At 44.1% G+C, this 23026-nt stretch overlaps 1 protein-coding gene and 1 pseudogene across 28 annotated transcripts in view; one reads left to right on the top strand and one right to left on the bottom strand.

The window, feature by feature from the left end:
- Positions 1 to 23026, top strand: part of ZNF532 (zinc finger protein 532) — a 127752-nt gene that overhangs the window by 42840 nt on the left and 61886 nt on the right. For all 28 annotated transcript variants that reach the window (XR_004180091.1, XR_004180092.1, XR_004180090.1 and 25 more), the window contains one exon: positions 14758 to 17120. Coding sequence is in view for 25 of the 28 variants with exons in the window: in XM_031658875.1 (XP_031514735.1) it covers positions 14758 to 17120 (2363 nt within the window). In the remaining 3 variants the exon portion in view is untranslated. The remainder of the gene's footprint in view (positions 1 to 14757; positions 17121 to 23026) is intronic.
- Positions 22548 to 22717, bottom strand: LOC116271559 (annotated as a pseudogene).

Genomic DNA, 23026 nt, shown 5'->3' on the forward strand with positions numbered 1-23026 from the left:
GGAAGCGGGCAGGGCCTAGGGAGAAGAATTGGAGGTGAAATTCTGAGTTTGAGAAAATAATGGTATTGAAAGAGAGGAGTCTGATAGTGAGTAAGAGATGACGAAGTTAGTTTAAGAAAGCTGAAATGGTTGTGGGATATCTGATTGTAAATACCCGCAAGGCACTTGAACTAGATATCTCAAGAAAAACAGAAATCAGATTTGAACCTCTCTGAAGTGAAGTGACTATGGTTTGATGTGGGAGTGTTTAGTGAATACAGTTTTAAAAAAATTAGAAGTCTGAAGTTTAAACCTTGTACAATGTGTGCATTTATAGATTGCCCTTTGGAGATTTAGGAAATCTAAGAAATTTTTAGCATACATTGGGAACAGTTAAACTAATATTTTAAAACTTCCCCTGCATGTTCTCCCTTAGTAATAATAGGTGGTCTTTTTGCTTTTATCATTCAATATGTTCTTCATATAAAAATTAAATGTGGCTGGCCATGGTAGTTGACCCCTGTAATCAGCACTTTGGGAGGCAGAGGCAGGCGAATTGCTTCAGCTCAGGGGTTTGGGACCAGCCTGGGCAACATAGTGAGACCTTGTATCTACAAAAAATACAAAAATTAGTCAGGTGTGGTGGTGTGCACCTATAGTCCCAGCTGCTTTGGAGGCCGAGGTGAGAGGAATGGCTTGAGCCTGGGAGGGGGAGGCTGCAGTGAGCCGAGATCACGCACGCTAGCCTAGGCAACCTAGCGAGATCTTCTCTCAAAAAAAAAAAAAAGAAAAAAAAAAGTGTATGGTTAAGATGGTAAATTTTATGTTTTGTGTGTTTTACCATGATTAAAAAAAGTTGGCCGGGCGCGGTGGCTCAAGCCTGTAATTCCAGCACTTTGGGAGGCCGAGACGGGCGGATCACGAGGTCAGGAGATCGAGACCATCCTGGCTAACACAGTGAAACCCCATCTCTACTAAAAAAATACAAAAATCTAGCTGGGCGAAGTGGCGAGCGCCTGTGGTCCCAGCTACTCGGGAGGCTGAGGCAGGAGAATGGCGTAAATCCGGGAGGCGGAGCTTGCAGTGAGCTGAGATCCGGCCACTGCACTCCAGCCTGGGTGACAGAGCCAGACTCAGTCTCAAAAAAAAAAAAAAAGAAAAAAAAAAAAAAAGTTAAACATACACCTGGCTATATTTTAAAGGGAAGCGGTAGTTCCTATTTATGGGTATTAATTTTTAGAATTGAAAACCCAGTTATATTGCTGTTGCAGAAGGAAGGGCTGGCATTGTTAGAAGATACCTGAAGGATGGAGCGAGAGTAGAAATGTTTCTTTCTTTGTGACCCTGATAACCAAATTCTTAGGAGGGACCTATTTTTTTTTTTGAATAAGCTGTTATTTCATATAGTAAGCGATCAGTGATCCAATTGTTGTGTTGCCTACCATTGGCCAAAAAGATCTACCAAATAAATCATTTATCATCTCTGGCCAGACTGAGACTGGCTGTAGTCGTGGAAGATCATCTCAATGATTTTGTGTGCTGAAAGCATAGAGAATGCAAACTTTTGAAATTCTATTTTTTTTTTTTTTTTTTTTTTGAGACTGAGTGTTGCTCTGTCACCCAGGCTGGAGTGTAGTGGTATGACAGTTGGCGCACTGCAACTTCCGACTCTAGGGTTCCAGCAGTTCTCGTGCCTCAGCCTCCCAAGTAGCTGGGATTACAGGTGCGTGACACCATGGCCGCCCAATTTTTGTATTTTTAGTATAGACAGGGTTTTACCGTGTTGACCAGTCTGGTCTTGAACTCCTGGTCTCAAGTGATCTACCTGCCTTGACCTCTGAAAGTTCTAGGACTACAGGCATGAGCCACCACGTCCAGCCTGAAAATTGTGTTTCTAATAACCTATGGTTTAAAAGTTGCTGCATCATTTTGATTAGTCACTGACCTTGAGGCAGTTTACTGATGAGAGGATAAAATGGAAAGCCAATATCTACATACCCAGAGCTGTGAAACCCTTTAGGAATGACTTCTTTTTTTAGGTTGCTTTTCGCCAATATTCTTTGGAAGTAAAAGGATTATAGTATACAACATCTCATCCCAGCTCTCCTCTGTATTTTCACACTCCCAGGTTCTCCTTTTTTTTTTTTTCTTTTTTTTTTTGAGACAAGGTCTGGCTCTGTCGCCCAGGCTGATGTACAATGGCACAAACATGCTCACTGTAGCCTCTGCCTCCAGGGCTCAAGCCATCCTTCCACCTCAGCCTCCGGAGTAGCTGGGACTACAGGTGCGCCCCACCACGCCCATCTAAATTTTGTATTTTTTGTAGACATGGAGTTTTGCCATGTTGTCCAGGCCGGTCTCAAACTTGTGAACTCTTGGCCTCCCAACGTGCTGGGATTATAGGCATGAGCCACCATGCCTGGCCAGTTGTCTTAACTATTTACTATTTCTATCTTACTTAAAAAAAAAAAAAAAATCAACTAACCAACAACAACTAAAGTCTGCCTTTTTGGGATTTCCTTAGTTTTTACCTATTGTCCTTTTTCTGTTCCAGGAGTCCATCTAGGATATCACATTACATTTTGTCTTCAGACTTCACTTGGCCATGACCATTTCTCAGACTTCCTTTGTTTTCGATGACATTGACAGTTGTAAGGAATACTGGTCAGGGATGTTGTAGGAGGTCCCACCGTTGGGATTTGTCTGATGTGTCTCCTGTGGTCAGGCTGGGGTAGTGTGTCTCTGGGAAGAAGGTCTCAGGGCAGTGTGCCATTCTCATGACAGCCCGGGGACATACTGTCCGTGTGACTTACGGCAGTTGTTGCAGACCTTGACCACCTGGCTGAGGTTGTGTTCGTCAGGTTTCTTTCTCCACGGTAAAGTTGCTTTTTTCTCCGCTTTCCTTACTGTCCTCGGAAGAAAGTCATTGAAGGGGCGGGGAGTTGTTCTTCACTACATAAGGGTGGGGCATCTACATAAATTACTTTGGAACTTCTGCACAGGGGATGGTTTGCATATCCCGTTTAGTTATTCCATCATTTATATCAGTATGCATTCATGGGTATTTATTTAATATTTTGGGTTGTTACACAACACCACTTTATTTTGTTGCTCAGATTGTTCCAGTTTTCTATGGGCTTCTATGTCCCTTTGACACGCCCCATCAGTGTAGTTTTTTTGTTTTTTTTTTTGGAGGCGGGGGGCATTCAGCTCTTTCTTACTTTCTGACACTATGAGATTCATTGGTAGGTGCATTTCCCGCCCAATCCTAGATCAGTCATTTTTCTGTGGAGCTCTGGCTTCGTTCAGTGGAGAGTGGTGTGGGAAATGCAGCTCCGGGCAGCTTGTCTTCCTCACTTTTGGTTGTTGTCAGACACCTGCACCGGTGCTGGGTTCACCTTCTCCCATAACCTCACTTTCTTCTTTTTCCTATCTAATTTTGCCATAGATTGTCCAGCTCTGATTTTTACAGCTGTCAGATTTTTAGAAGACCAAGCTAATACAAAATTATTGTTACTCGAATGAGAAATTGGCTGCTTCTTTTTGTGATCTGAATTCCAGTATTAATACTACATAGGAATCTGGCTGTAAAGATTGAATTTGGGTTGATGGTGTTTTGGGACTGTGATTTGTCTTTTATTACAGCATCCAGGAACTTTACAGATTTATGAACCATAGTGAGATAATTAAAAACTTATTAAAGTTAAATTTTAACAAAGACCCAAATCTCAGAGTTTTGCATTTCTATATAATTCTTGGGGCGCCCTTGGGAAAACTCACTTGTGAGGTTCCTGAGGACCCGGAAAAGATGGCTCACAGGTCTCACCTCCTCCTCCACCTGTCTACAGAGGAGACAGCCTCATGTTTTGCAGGACGCAGAGAAGCAGGGGTCCTTTCAGATATGACCATTAAGGCTGCTGCTGCTTATGAGTTTTTTTTTTTTAGATGGAGTCTCGCTCTGTTGCCCAGGCCGGGGTGCAGTGGCCTGATTTCGGCTGAGAAGTTTTATACACAGTGAAGTGTTGTGTCTGTGTGTATTCATAATTTTGTTGTCATTTGGGGGCTGCAAAGACCAGGAGGGTTCAGAAGAGGATGATCAGGCAGCTGTGCTTCCAGTCAGCATCTCTTCGTCTGCCTCCCAGGTTCTGACCTGGTAGATTGGTCATTTGTGCCTCAGCCTCTAATTCTGATCTTTGCCAGGGCTCACTCCCAACCAGTGAGTTCTGTTTTTGACAAGGGGAGCCCCTGAGCTCCCCACAAGACGATGCCCACTTAGCTTCTTTCCTTCTTTTGCTGAAAGCTGCAGTCTGACTAGGAAGGTGAATAAATAAGATCACCACAGACTGTTCTCCCGAATGTGATTCTGGCCAAATAGGTCCCCTGCCTGGCTGTAGGTCTCTTATCTGTGATACTGAAATGAAAAGGGTAGGAATATTCTTTGACATTCTCTGACCACTGGTCACTCATTGTTTGAATGTTACGCTGTTTTGTGCTGTGTGTTTAATTATGACAAGGCTCCCTCTAAATATCAGCAGCCCCTTTCCATATCCCTGGGGTTGGTTGAGCGTATGCTGTTATCCTCATTTTTTTAAGTGGAAAATTTTTGGACACAAAGAAGCTAGGAACAAAGGGAACGCTGGTGCTGGAATGGAATCATGTTGCCAGGGGTATTGTGCTCTCCCACTTACTGTTTGTGTGTTGTGTACCTGGGATGTTAAATGCTCTTTTTCTTCATGAAGGTTTGTCTATGGACATAGAAGAGGAAAAGCCAGTGAGTCAGGGAACTGTATGGATAGGCTTTGTATGCTCTTGCTTATTAATAAATGACGAGAGTGTGGATCAGTAAGTTGTTTCATAGAGCTGAAGAAAGAAAGAAACAGGAAATTCATCAGCTCTCTGCATCCATTCATTCATCATTCATTGATTGGCAACTAGCAAAACATAGGAGAAAAAGTAAACATTCACATAATATGAAAAGTAAAGTACAATAAGGCATCTTTGTGTTGCCTTTGATATTAGCTAATAATGACATGAGCTTATGAAGTTGGGGGACAAGATGCAATAAAAGTAACTAATGCATAACTTGCAACAACAAAAGTTTTTGTAGCCTTTTGGGCAATCATTTTGGCATTTGTATTTGTGGATCAGAAAAAATGACCTGCAGATAGATCAAAATTGGTGGCTATTGGCATCACTGATTTTGGAGATTTGTAATGCTCATTAGCATAATAGTGGGTCTTGCCTGAAAGAAATCTGTTTAACTTAGGAAAATCCAGCATTTGCTATGTGCATTTCAGTCTTGTCTTTGTGAAAGACCTAATATCCTACAGAACTAGTATCTGTGTTTTATGGTTTATGAAATGCTGCCTGAAGATGTTTTTTTTGGAGGTGGAGTTTTGCTCTTGTCGCCCAGGCTGGAGTGCAATGGTGCGATCTTGGCTCACCACAACCTCTGCCTCCTGGGTTCAAGCAATTCTCCTGTGTCAGCCTCCTGAGTAGCTGGGATTACAGGTGTGCACTACCACGCCTGGCTAATTTTGTATTTTTAGTAGAGACGGGGTTTCTCCATGTTGGTCAGGCTGGTCTCGAACTCCCGACCTCAAGTGATCCGCCCACCTCAGCCTCCCAAAGTGTTGGGATTACAGGCATGAACCACTGCGCCCGCCCTGCCTGAAGATTTTTAATGTTTTCCTAGAGAAGGTGAAGGTCATTGACAAAACACAGGATTTAGAGGAACATGGGAGGGAATATGAGGGCTTTAGTTTTAAGTTTGACCTAGTGTGGGGAGAGCCAAGCAGAATATCATCCCAACAATGGAAAGACGACTCTTAAGGCAGAATTAGGGCTAAAGGTAGAAACCTGTTTGTTCTGACTGTTCTGACCTTGGGAGTTGGTGAGGTTGCCTTTGAACAAAGGTGGATAACAAAAAAGAGTCTGAAGGGACTCATGAAAGGGGAGAAGAGGAAAAGCCAGTGAGTCAGGAAAAGCCAAGTGAGCTTGAGGCAATGTTGTGGGGTCCATGAGAGGAAAGGATGACCAGAAAATGAAATTCTGCAGTAAGGTCACGGGCAACATGAAAGGCGATTGGCACCAAAAACAGGCGCGCGGGAACATAGATTGGGAATGGATTGTTTCTGGAGTGTTTTCTTGCTGTGAGACTACACTGTTCAGCGATGGCATGCACCTTCCTTTGGACCTAGGAGGAAGGGACACTCGGGGAGGTGCCATGGCCACCTGAGGTCACTAGCTAATAGTAGTAAATAGGACAGCAAGGATTTCATCTCCAAAGCTGTCTCCTTTGTATTATGTCACATAGCCTGGGTTTTCCCTTTTTAACTTTTATGTCGAAGTAATTTTAACTTAAAGTTTTGGCTAGGTACAGTGGCTCACGTCTGTAATCCCTGTGCTTTGGGAGGCCAAGGTAGAAGGATCACTGGAGCCCAGGAGTAACCAGCCTAGACAACATAGCGAGACCCTCTCTCTACAAAAAAGAAAAAAAAAGAAAGAAATGTTGCAAAAATAGGACAGAGAATTTCTAAGTACCCATTTACCCAACTTTGCTTAAAGCTCACATCTTGTGTAATTCTAACACACTTGTGAAAACTAAAAATTGTCATTCGTACACTACTACTAACTAGATTTCAGCAGTTTTTTTTTTTTTTACTGGAGGACGGTGTTTGTGCACAGTCCTTTTTCATTAGCCTTACAGCGTACAGTCAGAATTCTGTTTTCCGAGTTGTTTAGGTTAGTTTTTTCTTCCCTGCACCCTTCAGTGTAGTAATGTTATTCATTTGTAATACATTTAGGTTCTTGTTACAGTTGGTCTTAATTTTGGACGCCCTCTCCCATTCCTGGTTTTTATTTTTAAATTTAATATTTACACAGTGAAATTCTCTAGTTTTTTTTTTTTTTTTTTTTTGAGAAAGAGCCTCGCTTTGTCACCCAGGCTGGAGTACAGTGGCGTGATCTCAGCTCACTGCAACCTCTGCCTCCCAGGTTCAAGCGGCTCTCTGCTTTAGCCTCCCGAGTAGCTGGGATTACAGGTGTGCACCACCACGCCCAGCTAATTTTTGTATTTGTAGTAGAGAGGGGGTTTCATCATGTCGGCCAGGCTGGTCTCCAACTCCTAGTCTTAAGTGATCCACCCGCCTCAGCCTCCCAAAGTGCTGGGATTACGGGCATGAACCACCACGCCCGGCCTGAAATTCTCGAGGGTTTGACAGATGCACAGAAACATGTCTCCATTACCACATTTGTGATACAGAACTATTCTATGATCCCCAAAATTCTCTCCTTCAGCCTGGCTTTTTTATTTTTATTTTTTAATTTAAGAGACAGGGTCTTACTCTGTTGCCTAGGCTAGATTGCAGTGGCGTGATTGTAGCTCACTATAGCCTCGACTTACTGGGCTCAACCAATCATCTTGCCTTGGCCTTCCAAAGTGTTGGAATCACAGTCATGAGCCACCACGCCCAGCCCTGCCTGGATTTCAATGGTGGTTTCAAGAGAGTGGATTGTCAGAGGGCTGGGGAAGATACTGGGAGGAGCAGGATATGTCCCAGTACTAGAGAACTTGAGCTGTGAAGGCTGCGTGGCAAGAGGACAGAGCACCAAGGGTTCCAGGGTAAGGCTGGGGGCCGTCTCTTTATGCCTCTAGGCAGATGGGATAGGAATGACCCAAAATAGAAGGGACAGACCAAGCTCACTGTGGAGGATCGGCTTGGCAAAGCCAGCAGTGAAGGTACAGGCAAGATTTGAAGGAAGGAAGCCGTGGGAGACCTCTTGACTGGTGACTATGACTTTTTAACTTAACCTCGGAAAGAAAAGGGGATGGAGTTTAGAAGAGGGAGAGAGATTAGTAACATCTGCAGGCCACAGCCTTAGGCCAGGCAGAGTGGCTCAAACCTGTAATCCCAGCATTTGGGAGGCGAGGCTGGAGGATCACTTGAGGCCAGTCTGAGACCAGTCTGAGTGAGAGCGAGACCCCATTTCTGCAACAAATAAGAATTAACTGAATGTGGCGGTGCATGTAAGGATCACTCGAGCCTAGGAGTTCAAGGCTGCAGTGAGCTGTGATCATGGCACTGCACTCCAGCCTGGGCAGAAGATCCAGGTCCTGTGTTAAAGAAAAGAAAAGAAGCAGTCTCTGTCTCTTGGCAGTACGGGAGTTAATAAGGAAAAACAAAATTGCAGTGCTGAATGGCGCTGAGGACCTGCTGTGGAGGGCCACAGGCAAGCCCTGAATTTCCCTGGAGCTTCTCTCTGGAAGAAAGCAGAGGAGCTCTCACTGTAGCTGCGCTTTCGTTTTGACTCAGGAGAGCGTGGAGTTGGGGAGCGAGCTTCCTTAGAGAGCTGTGATGTGAGAAGTAGGCTGAGTGGGGGAGGTTGAGCTTTCAGAGAAGGCTGAGGTTTGTAGGGACAGGGACTTCCCCTTAGTTGCTCCTGATGTGCGAGGGGGGAATGGATGGGGGCGGGGAGCCTACTTTTATAACCTTGAGGGAGAAGTGTGGAATAACTGCAGCAAAGGGCTGGGGCTGACTTCACTTTTCTCTTTCCCAAGGTCATGCCCTGGTTCGTGGCATTAGTAAGTGACTCCTGTGTTGATATTTCCAGAAGCAGTTTGAATTTCAGATCAGGAATATCGAGTGTTAACTGAAGAAGAAAACATACCACCTTGAGCAAAGTATTTGTATATCCATGATTGGTATCATCAGGTTTAAGGAAACCAGTAAATATCTATTTTGGATAATAGCAACTGTATTTGCTAATTTCTTGTTAACTCACGCAGAATTAACAAAACGTGCATTCTGTTCTTTGTGCATATAAACTGTACTTGTACACTGTGTGTTACCCGGTGTAGGCTGCTTAGAAAATGAAGCTCTTCTGCTGAGAGTGGGCAGAGTGTGATCAGGGTGCCCAGCAGTGCTGACGGGTCAGAGGGTCCAGGCGAGTTGTTGGTGTCCCATTGTGTCAGCTTTCTTCCCTGTGGCCGGAGAGGAACCTTTAGACCTGCAAGGTGCTCTGGGCTGGCTGTCTCGACTTAATCAGGGTCTGACTAGCGTGAAGGCTAAATGATAAAATGAAACTTTTCTTTGGCATTTTGTCACTGGCATGGGATCTTCAGATGGCAAGTAATTAAGAGATTCCATAGATTTTTTCATAATTGCTTATTTTGCTTTTCCACACTTTTTCACGTGTGTGTCTGCTATTTTTTTGAAATCCGAGAATCTGCCATTTTTGGGGCCCAGTCTCTCCCACCCCTGCCTGTACTTCCTAGAGAGAGGCAGTGAACCATGGCAACTGCTCCAGAGGTGTGGCTAATCAGATTTTTAGAAAAACTTGGCCCCCAAACTGACCTCTGTCCCCAGCTGGTTTAGGAAGAGTGAAGAACCATGAGGTCAGCCTGTGTAGCTGAACCGACGTGGTGTTTGGAATGGAAATGCAGTGAGAAAATAGATTTCCCTGATACGCAGTCGAGATTGAAGTGGGATAAAAGCAGCAGAAGGTCAGTTGGAAGAGAGGAGAGAAGGGTTTTTTTTCTTTTCTTTGGTGGAAGAGATACAATGTGCAGAGCCTTGGAATTTCTAAAGATATAAGAGATTGGTGATGGAGGCAGAGCTAAGGTTAGCATAATGGGATAATGGGAAGAGCAAGAATTTGAATGTAGGCGGCCAAGAGAAGTCAAACCCCCTGTTTCTTGAAGATGTATAAAAACTGGGGATACTAGCTAGATTTTCTAAGAGGAGGAAATTAAATTTGAAACATTATGTAATATAAACATGTGTTATAAGAACATTTTATATTTGAAGGAAAGATAGGAAAGATGAAAACATGCTAGATCCATTCATTTATTGAGTTTTTTTTTTGGGTCAGGCACAGTGGCTCACATCTGTAGTCCTGGCACTTTGGGAGGCTGAGGCAGGAGGATTGTTTCAGCTCAGGAGTTCGAGACCAGTCTGGACAACATAGTGAGACCCCATCCTAAAAGAAAGGGAAAGGAAAAAAAAAAGTGTGTGTGTGTGTGTGTGTGTGTGTGTGTGTAAAATAATTATTTAAAAAAAACTCAATGGAATACAAAAAAGACACAGTGAAGGTCTCAGTGGCCAGATAGTGCTAGAAAATAGGGACTGGGAATCCTAAAGCAGACCTTGTATTATTACAGTTGTTTTATGGGAAGCCTTTATAATACTGTCAAGATGGTCAGTAGACTTTGATTTGTTTTTCTCTAAGTAGGACTGTTATGATTTAGAGGCTATTGATTTTCATTAGGGGAAATGTTAGTTTCTCTATTAAATAGGGAACCAGTGTTTTCACAGGTCAGAGGAGGCAGACCTTGGCTGGATTTAGGCATGTGTCTTCCTGTTTCAGAATTATTTAAAGTTGGGATTCAATGGTTAGGCTGTGCCTGTGCGTTTAATATTGACATTCTCTAATTGGAAATTGGGAAACCAACAATTTTTTTTATTGTGAAGAAGAATTTTGTTACAAAGTATGAGAAGTATGATTAAGGGGTGAATAGGTTTTTCTTATGTTTTTCTTTTGACTTCATAACTTTTGACTTCTGCCAACAAAGATGAAATAGCTTTTTATAATTCTCAGAGGCTTTGGGTAGGAAAGGAAATGTTTTGTCTCTGTGTCATAGGAGAAAATAAAGTGATCATGTGACAGACCTGAGTTCTTTGAATTTCCTTTTTTGTAAACAGGTCTAATTCCCTCAGATATTGTTGATGTCTTCCGGTGAAAGAACATTATACATTAAGCACAAATGCTTGTTAGTGAATTGTAGGTCATTTATATAGGGTTTACTTTTAAATTAAACGACAATTGGCTGGGCGCGGTGGCTCATGCCTGTAATCCCAGCACTCTGGGAGGCCACAGCGGGCAGATCACGAGTTCAGGAGTTCGAGACCAGCCTGGCCAACGTGGTGAAACCCTGTCTCTACTAAAAATACAAAAATTAGCCGGATGTGGTGGCAGGCGCCTGTAATCCCGGCTACTCGGGAGGCTGAAACAGGAGAATTGCTTGAACCCGGGAGGCGAGGTGGAGGTTGCAGTGAGCAGAGATTGCGCCACTGCACTCCAGCCTGGGTGACAAAGCAAGACTCCGTCTTGGAAAAAATAAATAAATAAATAAAAAGACTATTACTGCCTTTGAAGGGAGATGTATTTTATAGGGCATAAGTGAAAGACATTGTTAAAATAACTAAAGCTAATTCTGTTTGAAAATCAAACTGTTGAGGGAAAGGGAAGCTAAAATGAGATCGTTCTATTTTATCTTTTAAAAGAGGACTGAGATTTATTTTTGTAATGTTTTTAAGCAAAAGAATCTATTTTTAAGACAGTAGTACTTAGGAATTGGGGTGGAAAGTGAAGAAAACTTTCAGGCATAAACATTCCTCTTTGTATTCAATATAACTGAGAAATGAAGTGGGAGTTATACATTTTTTTCCCCTCCAAGTGGAATGGAACTCTTGCTCTTGCCTTCCAGAATGTGGGAAGGGAAAGGGTAATAGGACAATGTGATTGTGGGTATGAAAAACATTCCTATAAACCAAAAAAGAAGTGTGAAGTTACAGGGAGTGGTATCCATTCCATTAGCCATTCCATTAGTTATACAACCTCAGACGGGGAGCCACAGTGATCTCGGGTTTCAGATGACACGATGCGCTTTCAGGTGGCCACTGCGCTCAAAAACGCCCATTATGCATTTTCAGCTTATAGTCGGCCTTCCTGCAGGTGAACTAGGATGGCTGACTCACTTTTTAAAACTACCATCAGTTCACTCTGACCTCTTACCACGTGCCACTGCCTCACTCTGGGCTTCCCCCCATCCCCCAAGAGAAGAGTGTAAACCTTAGATGCAGTAGAGGGATGGGGACAGGGTGAGTCTGGATCACTGTGGAGAAGGAGTTGCTTCTCAACCCGTTGCGGGGTTTGCAGGCATGGGAGTTCCTCTCTGGGGGGCCTTCTAGACCTTAACTCTGCTTTAGCTGGGCAGATAGGAAAAGATAGGGGTGGTGTGGAGCAACAAGTTTAGCATTAACTCAGTGATTCAGTATGGCCGCTGTGCACGGGTTTATAAATCAGGAGGTTCCTGTACGTATAACAGCAGAAAAAGGTGAGAAGAGCCATATTAACCTTCCCAGGGTTCCTGAGAATATCAGACAGTCACACTGCCGACCACTCAAGTTTGGTTTCACGTGGCGACCTTTCCTCATTCTTGTGGTTGTATGTTCTGGGCCTCCCACCCACTGAGTATTTGAATTATCTCTTATCTTCTTTTTGTTCCTGAACCGACTGCCCTCTGGGATGAACAGTGTGTAACTGTATAAAGTCTTTTGCTCACCAAAGTCATAAAGAGAGGGCAAATGACATAAATCCTGTGAAGCTCGAAAGAAAAGGTGGAGGGACTAGGGCAGAGCCCCGCTACCATGGGGACTTCCAGAGCCTGAGCCCAAGCTTTGCATCAGTTAAAAATCTTCTTTTCAGGCCCTTTCAACCCTGGTGGGGTAGGGGGTGGTGTCTTGAGTTTTCTAATAACAGTGACCTCCAACTTTAGATCAACATGGTTGGTAAAGACAGATCACAGGAATACTCTGCTAATGGCAGTTTTATTGTGAGTATTCCATTTACGACACCAGGATGATGGATAGAAATAAGAGTGGTGACATTCAGGGATTATTTGTAAGTGGGTGGATTCTTTTATGGATATAGTGCCTGACAGATGGCTTTTTCATTCCCCACATTTTGCAGTTTAAATGTTCAATTTCATTTAAAAAACAAAATCATAATCACAGACTTTCCTACTGGGTCTGACTTCTCATAGATATTTGTACTTCAGTATCCCTTTGGAGATGTTAATGTTTTATATCCTGTGTACTTTTCGCATTGGTGGTAGTTTGGTGCTGGGGATATGTTACTCCCCCCCTGTTTCCGCAGGCGCCCCTCTGAGAGAAGAGTGGTCACAGAGGGTTTTCTCTAGGCTGAGTAAGCCATCGAGAGAAAAGCACGTGTGACTTCTTCAGCTTGGTATTAACTGAGACAGGTGTGAATAGAAGCAGATTTATTCTTCAGCTCCCATCGAACCCATTTATTCTTCAGCTCCCATCGAACTCTAAGCGTTGATTTTGCCTTCAACAGTAGTTTTTCCTAACGAAATTCTTCACAGTGTTTGGATGTGTCCCCAGAGTGAGTTAATATGCTGAGGGTCTTAGCTGTTGATAGATTTGTGGTGTATATGAGTTTTCTCAGGCATGTATATTCTCACTAAGTAGAAATTCTCTCTTGACCCTGGAATAGTTACTTTTATTAGGAATGTGTGATGTTTTCTAGATTGTACAAGAAAAAAAAAATATCAAGTGCTTCAGTAAGATGTGGAAGGAGACAACATGTCAGGGATCACTAAAACAGATTTGAAGGAAGGATAATAACACAGTAAATACTGAAGAACAGAGTCTGTCAAGGAACACACATCTAAATTGGCTAGGTGAATTCTTCCACTGAAAGTTGCCTGAAGTCAGCTGCTACCTTCTTCCCTTCCGACTGACTGCTGTTTGCTTCATTCCTTTCTCTTCTCTTGCTCTCTCCTGTTCCCTCTTTCCTTTCCTTCTCTCCCTGGCTGTTTGCCTCCACTGCAGAAGGAACAGATCCAAGAGATGCTCTCACTTCCTGAGGGCCCCAGAGCTAGTGAGTGTCAGAGCTGGGTCCAGCCCTGTTCTTCTGTTATAAACCCAGTGCCTGTCTTGGTGTTGCATTAATTATTTGACATTTATGCTAGAACCTGTCTTGGTATTGCGTTAATTATTTGACATTTGTGCTAGAAAGATGAGTGACACTTGGCCTGTCCTCAGGCAGCTTACAGGCCAGTCTGTAAGAGGAGCAAGTACACACCGACTGGAGTAGAGACCAGGAAACAGTAGAGTCCCAGGACAGAAGGCTGGGGGTCCAGGGAGCAGAACATACCCCCTGCAGTGGAGGCTTTATTTCCCCCTGACAGTCACTTGTCCTCTGCAGGTGGGGGGATGGGCCCCTTTTAAAGACCCTCAAGCACTGCATGTATTCATATATCCTTCATGTTTAGTAACGACTGTGACCAGCCATTTTTCTAAAACTCTGCATCCTCCTGTCATCTGAGAGTGTTTCTTTTTTAACAAACATAACAGGGAAAATTAGGGTTAAATAAAAATGGACGGAATCAGCTCCTTAGGGTTTTTTTTAAAAAAAGTCCCAAGTGGAATTTATTAGCAGGTATCCTGCGGTGGGTGTGGATGCTCGTTTCTTTTCTTTCTGTGGATGAATATTGAAATCTGTAATTGGCTTTTTTGATTGTGGCATGTTTCTTTTAATAAGGTATCCCAAATCTGATGGTGACGATGATAGTGATAATTTTGCTAGCGGAATTAAATACTGTCAAGATCAAAATATGTTGGAAGTAGCTTTTTATGAAAATGACACATTTTCTAGTTGCTAAACCAGAACCTGTTTTTCTAGGCTACAGCAGTTTCAGTCAACTTCATTCTTGTTAGCTGGGAGCCATGCTGGTAACGCCGTACAGCAGTATGAAGGGATCACTTTTGAAGCTAAAATTATCTAGGTCTTACATGTATTTTCTTGATGTTTGTCCACTTGGACTCAGAGTTTCGTAGTTACCGTAAATGCAGTTACCTCCTTGCTCGCTCTTGGTAATCATTGTTACGTTAGTGCGAGTTGTATAGGGGTTTTATCTCATCGCGAGGAAATATCAATTTCTGATGGAACTATTTTCTGCTCATTTAACAGAACATCTGCTCAAATTCATGACCATGGGGGATATGAAGACCCCAGACTTTGATGACCTCCTGGCAGCATTTGACATCCCAGATATGGTCGATCCTAAAGCAGCTATTGAGTCTGGACATGATGACCACGAAAGCCACATGAAGCAGAACGCTCACGGAGAGGACGACTCCCACGCACCATCATCTTCTGACGTGGGTGTCAGCGTTATCGTCAAGAACGTTCGGAACATCGACTCGTCTGAGGGCGGGGAGAAAGACAGCCACAACCCCACCGGCAATGGCCTACATAATGGGTTTCTCACAACGTCCTCCCTCGACAGTTACAGTAAAGATGGAGCGAAGTCCTTGAAAGGAGATGTGCCTGCCTCTGAGGTGACTCTGAAAGACTCGACGTTCAGCCAGTTTAGCCCGATCTCCAGTGCTGAAGAGTTTGACGACGATGAGAAGATTGAGGTAGATGACCCTCCTGACAAGGAGGATGTGCGATCAAGCTTCAGGTCGAACGTGTTGACGGGGTCGGCTCCCCAGCAGGACTACGATAAGCTGAAGGCACTGGGAGGGGAAAACTCCAGCAAAACGGGACTTTCCACGTCAGGCAATATGGAGAAAAACAAAGTTGTTAAGAGAGAAGCAGAAGCCAATTCTATAAACCTGAGCGTTTATGAACCTTTTAAAGTCAGAAAAGCAGAGGATAAATTGAAGGAAAACTCTGACAAGGTGCTGGAAAACAGAGTCCTGGATGGGAAGCCGAGCTCCGAGAAGAATGACGCTGGCCTTCCCGGCGTTGCGCCATCAAAGACAAAGTCGTCCTCCAAGCTCTCGTCCTGCATCGCTGCCATCGCGGCTCTTAGCGCTAAAAAGGCGGCTTCAGACTCCTGCAAAGAACCAGTGGCCAATTCGAGGGAATCCTCCCCATTACCAAAAGAAGTAAACGACAGTCCGAGAGCCGCCGACAAGTCTCCTGAATCCCAAAATCTGATCGACGGGACCAAAAAACCATCCCTAAAGCAACCAGATAGTCCCAGAAGCATCTCAAGTGAGAACAGCAGCAAGGGATCCCCGTCCTCTCCCGCAGGGTCCACACCAGCAATCCCCAAAGTTCGCATAAAAACCATTAAGACATCTTCTGGGGAAATCAAGAGAACAGTGACCAGGGTACTGCCAGAAGTGGATCTTGACTCTGGGAAGAAACCTTCCGAGCAGACAGCATCCGTGATGGCCTCTGTGACATCCCTTCTGTCATCTCCAGCATCAGCCGCCGTCCTTTCCTCTCCCCCCAGGGCGCCTCTCCAGTCCGCCGTCGTGACCAATGCAGTTTCCCCTGCAGAGCTCACCCCTAAACAGGTCACAATCAAGCCTGTGGCTACTGCTTTCCTCCCAGTGTCTGCTGTAAAGACGGCAGGATCCCAAGTCATTAATTTGAAGCTCGCTAACAACACCACGGTGAAAGCCACGGTCATATCTGCTGCCTCTGTCCAGAGCGCCAGCAGCGCCATCATTAAAGCCGCCAATGCCATCCAGCAGCAAACTGTCGTGGTGCCGGCATCCAGCCTGGCCAACGCCAAACTCGTGCCAAAGACTGTGCACCTTGCCAACCTTAACCTTTTGCCTCAGGGTGCCCAGGCCACCTCTGAACTCCGCCAAGTGCTAACCAAACCTCAGCAACAAATAAAGCAGGCAATAATCAATGCAGCAGCCTCGCAACCCCCCAAAAAGGTGTCTCGAGTCCAGGTGGTGTCGTCCTTGCAGAGTTCTGTGGTGGAAGCTTTCAACAAGGTGCTGAGCAGTGTCAATCCAGTCCCTGTTTACATCCCAAACCTCAGTCCTCCCGCCAATGCAGGGATCACGTTACCGACGCGTGGGTACAAGTGCTTGGAGTGTGGGGACTCCTTTGCACTTGAAAAGAGTCTCACCCAGCACTACGACAGACGGAGCGTGCGCATCGAAGTAACGTGCAACCATTGTACAAAGAACCTCGTTTTTTACAACAAATGCAGCCTCCTTTCCCATGCCCGTGGGCATAAGGAGAAAGGGGTGGTAATGCAATGCTCCCACTTAATTTTAAAGCCAGTCCCAGCAGATCAAATGATAGTTTCTCCATCAAGCAATACTTCCACTTCAACTTCCACTCTTCAGAGCCCTGTGGGAGCCGGCACACACACTGTCACAAAAATTCAGTCTGGCATAACTGGGACAGTCATATCGGCTCCTTCAAGCACTCCCATCACCCCAGCCATGCCCCTAGATGAAGACCCCTCCAAACTGTGTAGACATAGTCTAAAATGTTTGGAGTGTAATGAAGTCTTCCAGGACGAGACGTCACTGGCTACACATTTCCAGCAGGCTGCAGATACGAGTGGACAAGTAGAGTATCATTTAAATTTTCGTGTTTCAGTGATGAGTCTGTAGGCATGAGTGCTTGATAAGATGTCCTTGATTTTAGGGTGGGAATGCAGTGAAATGGATGGGTGTGTGTGTGCATGCATGCCTGTGCAGCCAGGCACATGATCCAGTAAGGATTGTTCTCATAGAATAGAGAAAATTAGCTGGGGATGTGGTGGCGGCGGCGGTGATGGAGGTGGTAGCAGGAGTGGTAGTGGCGGTGGTGGTTGTGGCAGCAGTGGCATGTGCCTGTTGCCCCCAGCTATACTCGGGAGGCTGAGATGGGAAGATTGCTTGAGTCCAGGAGTTCGAAGTTGCGGTGAGCTGTGATTGAGCCACTGCACTATAGCCTGGCATTGGGGCGAGATCATATCTATTAAAAAAAAAGAATAGAAACAATGTTGAAACATTGATCTTATTTTAATAAAATAGTTTTTTTGGGGAAGATAATATATATGTACTAACTGAGTTGTGGAACTTTAGATTTTGGTAATCATTTGGTCATTGGAATGTATATTGAAAGTCTGAAATTTAGCTGATTATAGTGTCATCCTGTTGTATTAGGTGTTTGAGCCAGGCTTCATCATCAGAGTTCCTGAGTTAGTGACAATTTTGATATTTAGAAAAATACTTACTGTTATTTATCTGCTGGCAGCTGTACTGAGCTTACTGTTGTTTATAATGCTGATCTTTCTTTTATAGTTGAATGCATTTATCAGTACCCACTTCTATGGCATGTCTGCTTACTTAAGATGGTGGTCCAGAAGTGTGTTCAGTAATATCCTTCACTGCAATGAATTTAAGCCACAAATGGCAAACCCACCTCCAATTAAACAGAATACCTTTGTATGTGTTTGCAGCTTTTGTTTTGTAGTGAAGTGCAGGTCGATGTTTGTGAATTACATTTAACAGTGGGCATCAGCCAGCCTTTTATCTCCATCATTTGCTACTTAATGAGGCAACTTTTAGCTAATAGAGAAATGTATTTATCATAAATTTATAATACTGTTATTTGGAAGTAATTAGACATGTTGAATGAAATAAATTGGAGTTAGACCATGTGACGTAATGTCCAAACCAGAAAACTTGTGAAATTTGACTGGGCACAGTGGCTTATGCCTGTAATCCCAGCACTTTGGGAGGCCGAGACAGGTGAATTGCCTGAGCTTGGGAGTTCAAGACCAGCCTGGGGAACATGGCAAAACCTCATCTCTACCAAAAATACCAAACATTAGCTGGGCTTGGTAGTGCGTGCCTGTGGTCCCAGCTACTTGGGAGGCTGAGGTGGAAAGATCACTTGAGCCTGGGAGGTGGAGGTTGCAGTGAGCTGAGATCATACCGTGGCACTCCAGCCTCAGGTGACAGAGCAAGAGACCCTGTCTCCAAAAAACAAACAAACAAAAAAAACCACTTGTGAAATTCAAAGGGAGCACTAGTTTGAGCTAATATACTCTGCCCCTCAAACATGTCTTTATAAAGATTTAGCAGTAAACTGGGCTTTCCTTTTTTTTCCCCTCCAATAGTTTGTTAATTAGGATGTTTGTGCTGCAGTTCAGAAGTTTGGTACTATCTTGGTGATTAGTTCCTCAAGGGTAATTACTGGTTTAAGCTCTTTGTAGCATTTCGAGTTTGGGGAACGAAAGATCAAGAATACCCTGGTAATTTTTTTCTCTGGTTTTTCAGTTTAGTGGAAATGGAAGCAATAAAGAGTTTTGACAGCATTCTTGCAGGTTTGAATGTTAAATGTTTCATTGACTCCAGCAGTAAAATGCTCAAAAAACAGGAAAGCAGCGACTTAGTTTAAGAAGGCTCTGATGGCTCCAGCTGTTAACCTAGCCCGGTGACAATGCCTGGGTTCTGTCTCCATGGATGTCCTCCCATCTTGACACCACTTCATCAAAAGGATAATATTTCTTTTCATCCTAACAGGATGCAGTAAAAAAGGGGAAAACGCCAAAAAGCTCTTTCTTCATTTCTGTTTTCCTCTTGTCTCGTGTCTGTCTGCTGCTGGACTGTGTAGAGTGGTCGACTGTGTCCTGGTTTAGGAGGGTTCTCACTATGAGCTGTGTGCTCTGTATCTGGCCTTTGGAGCTACCCTCAGATGTGTCTGTCTGAGACCTCCTTCTCTGAGAGCAAGGAAGGGCATGGGCAGGTGGGTAGGATTTCCTTCTTCCCTGCGTTTCCCTAGTTTTTGTTCTTTATTAACCTTTTAGGCTCAACAGCCAAACTAGGGTGAAATGGGTGAAGCTCTGCCCCGGGAGGAGAGATTAACATCTTTTCTTTTGTGTGTGGTTGCTTTGGCATCACTTTTGTGTCTTGCTGGGATGAGTAAAATAACGCAGGTCACCTATTTCACGCGGAATCCCAAGGAGTGAATCGGGGCAGAATGTACATTTAACTCTCAGGCCAGATACACACAAGCAAAACACTCACCTCCTGTTCTGTGTCCTTTTTGCAGCCATGCCCTCATCTATGTAGGCCACTCAGCTCACCACAGAAGGGCGTTGGTTTGTAGTGAGCTTCAGCCCACTGCATAGCCACGCACTGCAGGACCAGCAGTGTGAAAAGGCCCCATAGCACGCTGTCCTCCTGTTCCTTGTTTCCCCTTTCTCACTGGATCCAGAATGCCTCTCCACAGCTTCCCATTTCCCAGACGCAGCCAGACTGTGTCACTCAGACCCAGGCGGGGAGTGTGGCTTCTGCCTCAGTGGGAGTAGCTGCTGTGTCTTCAGCATTCATGGTTTAACCCAACCTGGAGTCTCTTCCTCGGCTCTAGGGGCTCAGTAGAATTCCTGTGGCTGTTGCCATCCTAGCCTCCACATGTGACCATGGGGGTTCTCGCCCATTACTGTTGCCCAGGGTGCCGTCCAGCAGCCATGGGAGCGGGAGGTGGGGGCTGCAGTAAGACAGGGAGAAAAGAAAAGAGAAAGTAGCCTTTGTTTCATCCTTTTCACTTGCCAGTCACATGACTGTCGGCCAGTTTATAGTTTGTTCAACTCGATTGGGAAAACATCTACCCACAGAACTTGGTTTCTGTCTGAGGGTGGCACTTAAAACGCACATGACCGCTTACAAATCTGGAAATGGACCCAGGGGAGCCTGAGGTACCGGCGGCTGTGCCGAGCCCCTCCTTTCCTCTGTTGTCCAACACGTTCCATATATATTTTTTTGAGATAGAGTCTCACTCTGTCGCCCAGGCTGGAGTGCAGTGGCATAATCTCGGCTCACGGCAACCTCTGCCTCCTGGGTTCAAGTGATTCTCCTGCCTCAGCCTCCAGAGCAGCCAGGATTACAGGCACACACCATCACATCCAGCTAATTTTTGTATTTTTAGTAGAGATGGAGTTTCACCATGTTGGCCAGGCTGGTCTTGAACTCCTGACCTCAAGTGATCCATCCGCCTCAGCCTCCCAAAGTGCTGGGATTATAGATGTGATCCACCCTGTCCAGCCAGTATTCCATGTATTTAACACTTTAACTTTCCATTTCCCCATTGACCTCCACATTCTTGGTAGCTCATGGGTGAATTGGAAGAGTATACCAGCCCACATTGTAACAGCTTTTCAGTGCTCACACCCTGGCCTGTGCTTTCTGGGGTAGGAACCCAGTGCAATTTAAGCCTGTGCCTGCGACTCTGAGTCAGGGTGCCCTGGGTCTGCACATTAGTGTCTAGTTAGTCTAGTCTCGTCACCTGAAGTGGATTCCTGAACCGACCCTGCTGCCACTGTTCATGGTTCAGAAAGTGTAAGGGGTGTGGCCTCTGGGGTCCTTGCTAGATTGGCAGGTCCATCACTCTTCACTCAGTGCCTTTCAGCTCCTTGGTTTACCAGGTCTGGAGAAAGGTACTATTTTGGCAGAGGGACCTCCTTCCCTTCTTCTTTTGAGATAATTATAGATCTAGGTAAGAAATAATACAGAGACAACTTGTATACCCTTCATCCAGTTGCCCACAATGGTAACATCTCACAAAACTATAGAACAGTATCACAACTGGGAAAGGGGCATTGACTCAGTCAAGATAACAGAGCTTTTCCAGCACTATAAGGATCTCATATTGCTCATTTATAGCCACCCACACCCTCTCCTCGCTCCTTAACCCTGGCAATCACTAAGCTGTTTTTCATTTCTATAATTTTGTCATTTCAGGAATGTTATATAGATGGAATAATATCGTATATAACTCCTTAGGATTGGCTTTTTTTCCACTCAGCATATTTCCCTGGTTGTTGCGTATATCAATAGTATATTCCTTTGTATTGCTGAGTAGATTCCGTTGTATGGTTTGCCATAGTTCATTTAACCATTCACTTGTTGAAAGACATCTGCATTGGATCCAGTTGGGGGCTATGATGGATAAAGCTGTTATTAACATTGTTTACTGGTTTTTGTGTGGACATAAGTTTTTATTTCTCTGGGATAAATGCCTATTTATCAGCAGAATATAATTGCTGGCTTATGTGGTATTTGCATGTTTAGACTCTTAAACTGTTTTGCAGAGTGGCTGTACCATTTTATATTCCCAGGAGCAGCACACAAGGGATCCAGTTTCTCTGCATCCTGCAGCATTTGGTGGTGGTACCATTTTTTATTTTAGCCATTTTGATAGGTGCGTGGTATTATTTTATTGTGGTTTCAGTTTGTGTTTCCCTAGTGACTAACGATGTTGAACACCTTTTCATGGGTTTAATTTGCCATCTGTTTTTCCTTTTTGGTGAAATGTCTCTTCATATCTTTTGCCCATTTCTAATTAGGTTGTTTGCTTTTACAACAAACCATTGAGTTTCACAAGTTCTTGATAGAGCCTAGATACTAGTCTTCAATAAAAGACTATGTGGTTGCAAGTGTTTTCGCCTAGTCTGTAACTTTTCTTTTCATCCTCTTAACAGGTCTTTAGCAGAGCAAAAGTTTGTAATTTTCATGAAGTCAAGTATATCAGTTTTCCATTTTATGACCCCTGCTTTTGGTGTCAAGTCTAAGGCATAGCTCTAGATTCTAAACATTTTCTCCCATGGTTTTTTCCTTAACGCTTTATAATTCTGTGATTTACATTTAAGTCTGTGACTCATTCTGAGTTGATGTTTGTATCAGGTGTGAGATTTAGGTGGAGGGTCATTTTTTTTCCCCCATACATGGATAGTTGTTGAAGATGCTGTCATCCTCCAATGAATTGCTTTTGCCCCTTTGTCAAGTATCAGTCAGGCATTTGTGTGGGGATGTTTCTGAGTTCTTTATTCTGTTCCATTGATCTGTGTGTATGTCCCTCTACCAGTATCTACAGTCTGAGTACTGTAGGTAGTCTTCGAATCTGGTAGATGGATGCCTCCAATTGATTTTTCTTTCCCAAAATTGTTTTCACTAATCTAGTTCTTTTGCCTTTCATATGTTGTCTATTTCTGTAAAACAACTTGCTGGGATTTTGATAGGAATTGCATTAAACCTACATATCAGTTTGGGGGAGAATTGACATCTTTACTATATTGAGCCTTTCAATCCATGAACATGAGCACAGATTCTTCATTTATTTATACTGATAAGAACAGATACTACACTTGTTCTTAGCCAAAAGGCCGAGAAGTGATTTTTCATTTATTTATATCTTTGATTCTTTGTTTTGTAGTTCTCTTTTCTTTTCTTTTTTTTTTTTGAGATGGCGTTTTACTCTTGTTGCTCAGGCTGGAGTGCAGTGGTGCAAACTCGGCTCACGGCAACCTCCGTCTCCCAGGTTCAAGCGATTCTCCTGCCTTAGCCTCCCGAGTAGCTGGGATTACAGGCATGTGCCACCATGCCCGGCTAATTTTGTACTTTTAGTAGAGACAGGGTTGAGACGGGGTTTCTCCATGTTGGTCAGGCTGATCTGGAACTCCTGACCTCAGGTGATTCGCCCGCCT

This window comes from Papio anubis, chromosome 19, assembly GCF_008728515.1.
Source record: "Papio anubis isolate 15944 chromosome 19, Panubis1.0, whole genome shotgun sequence".
Taxonomy (NCBI): domain Eukaryota; kingdom Metazoa; phylum Chordata; class Mammalia; order Primates; family Cercopithecidae; genus Papio; species Papio anubis.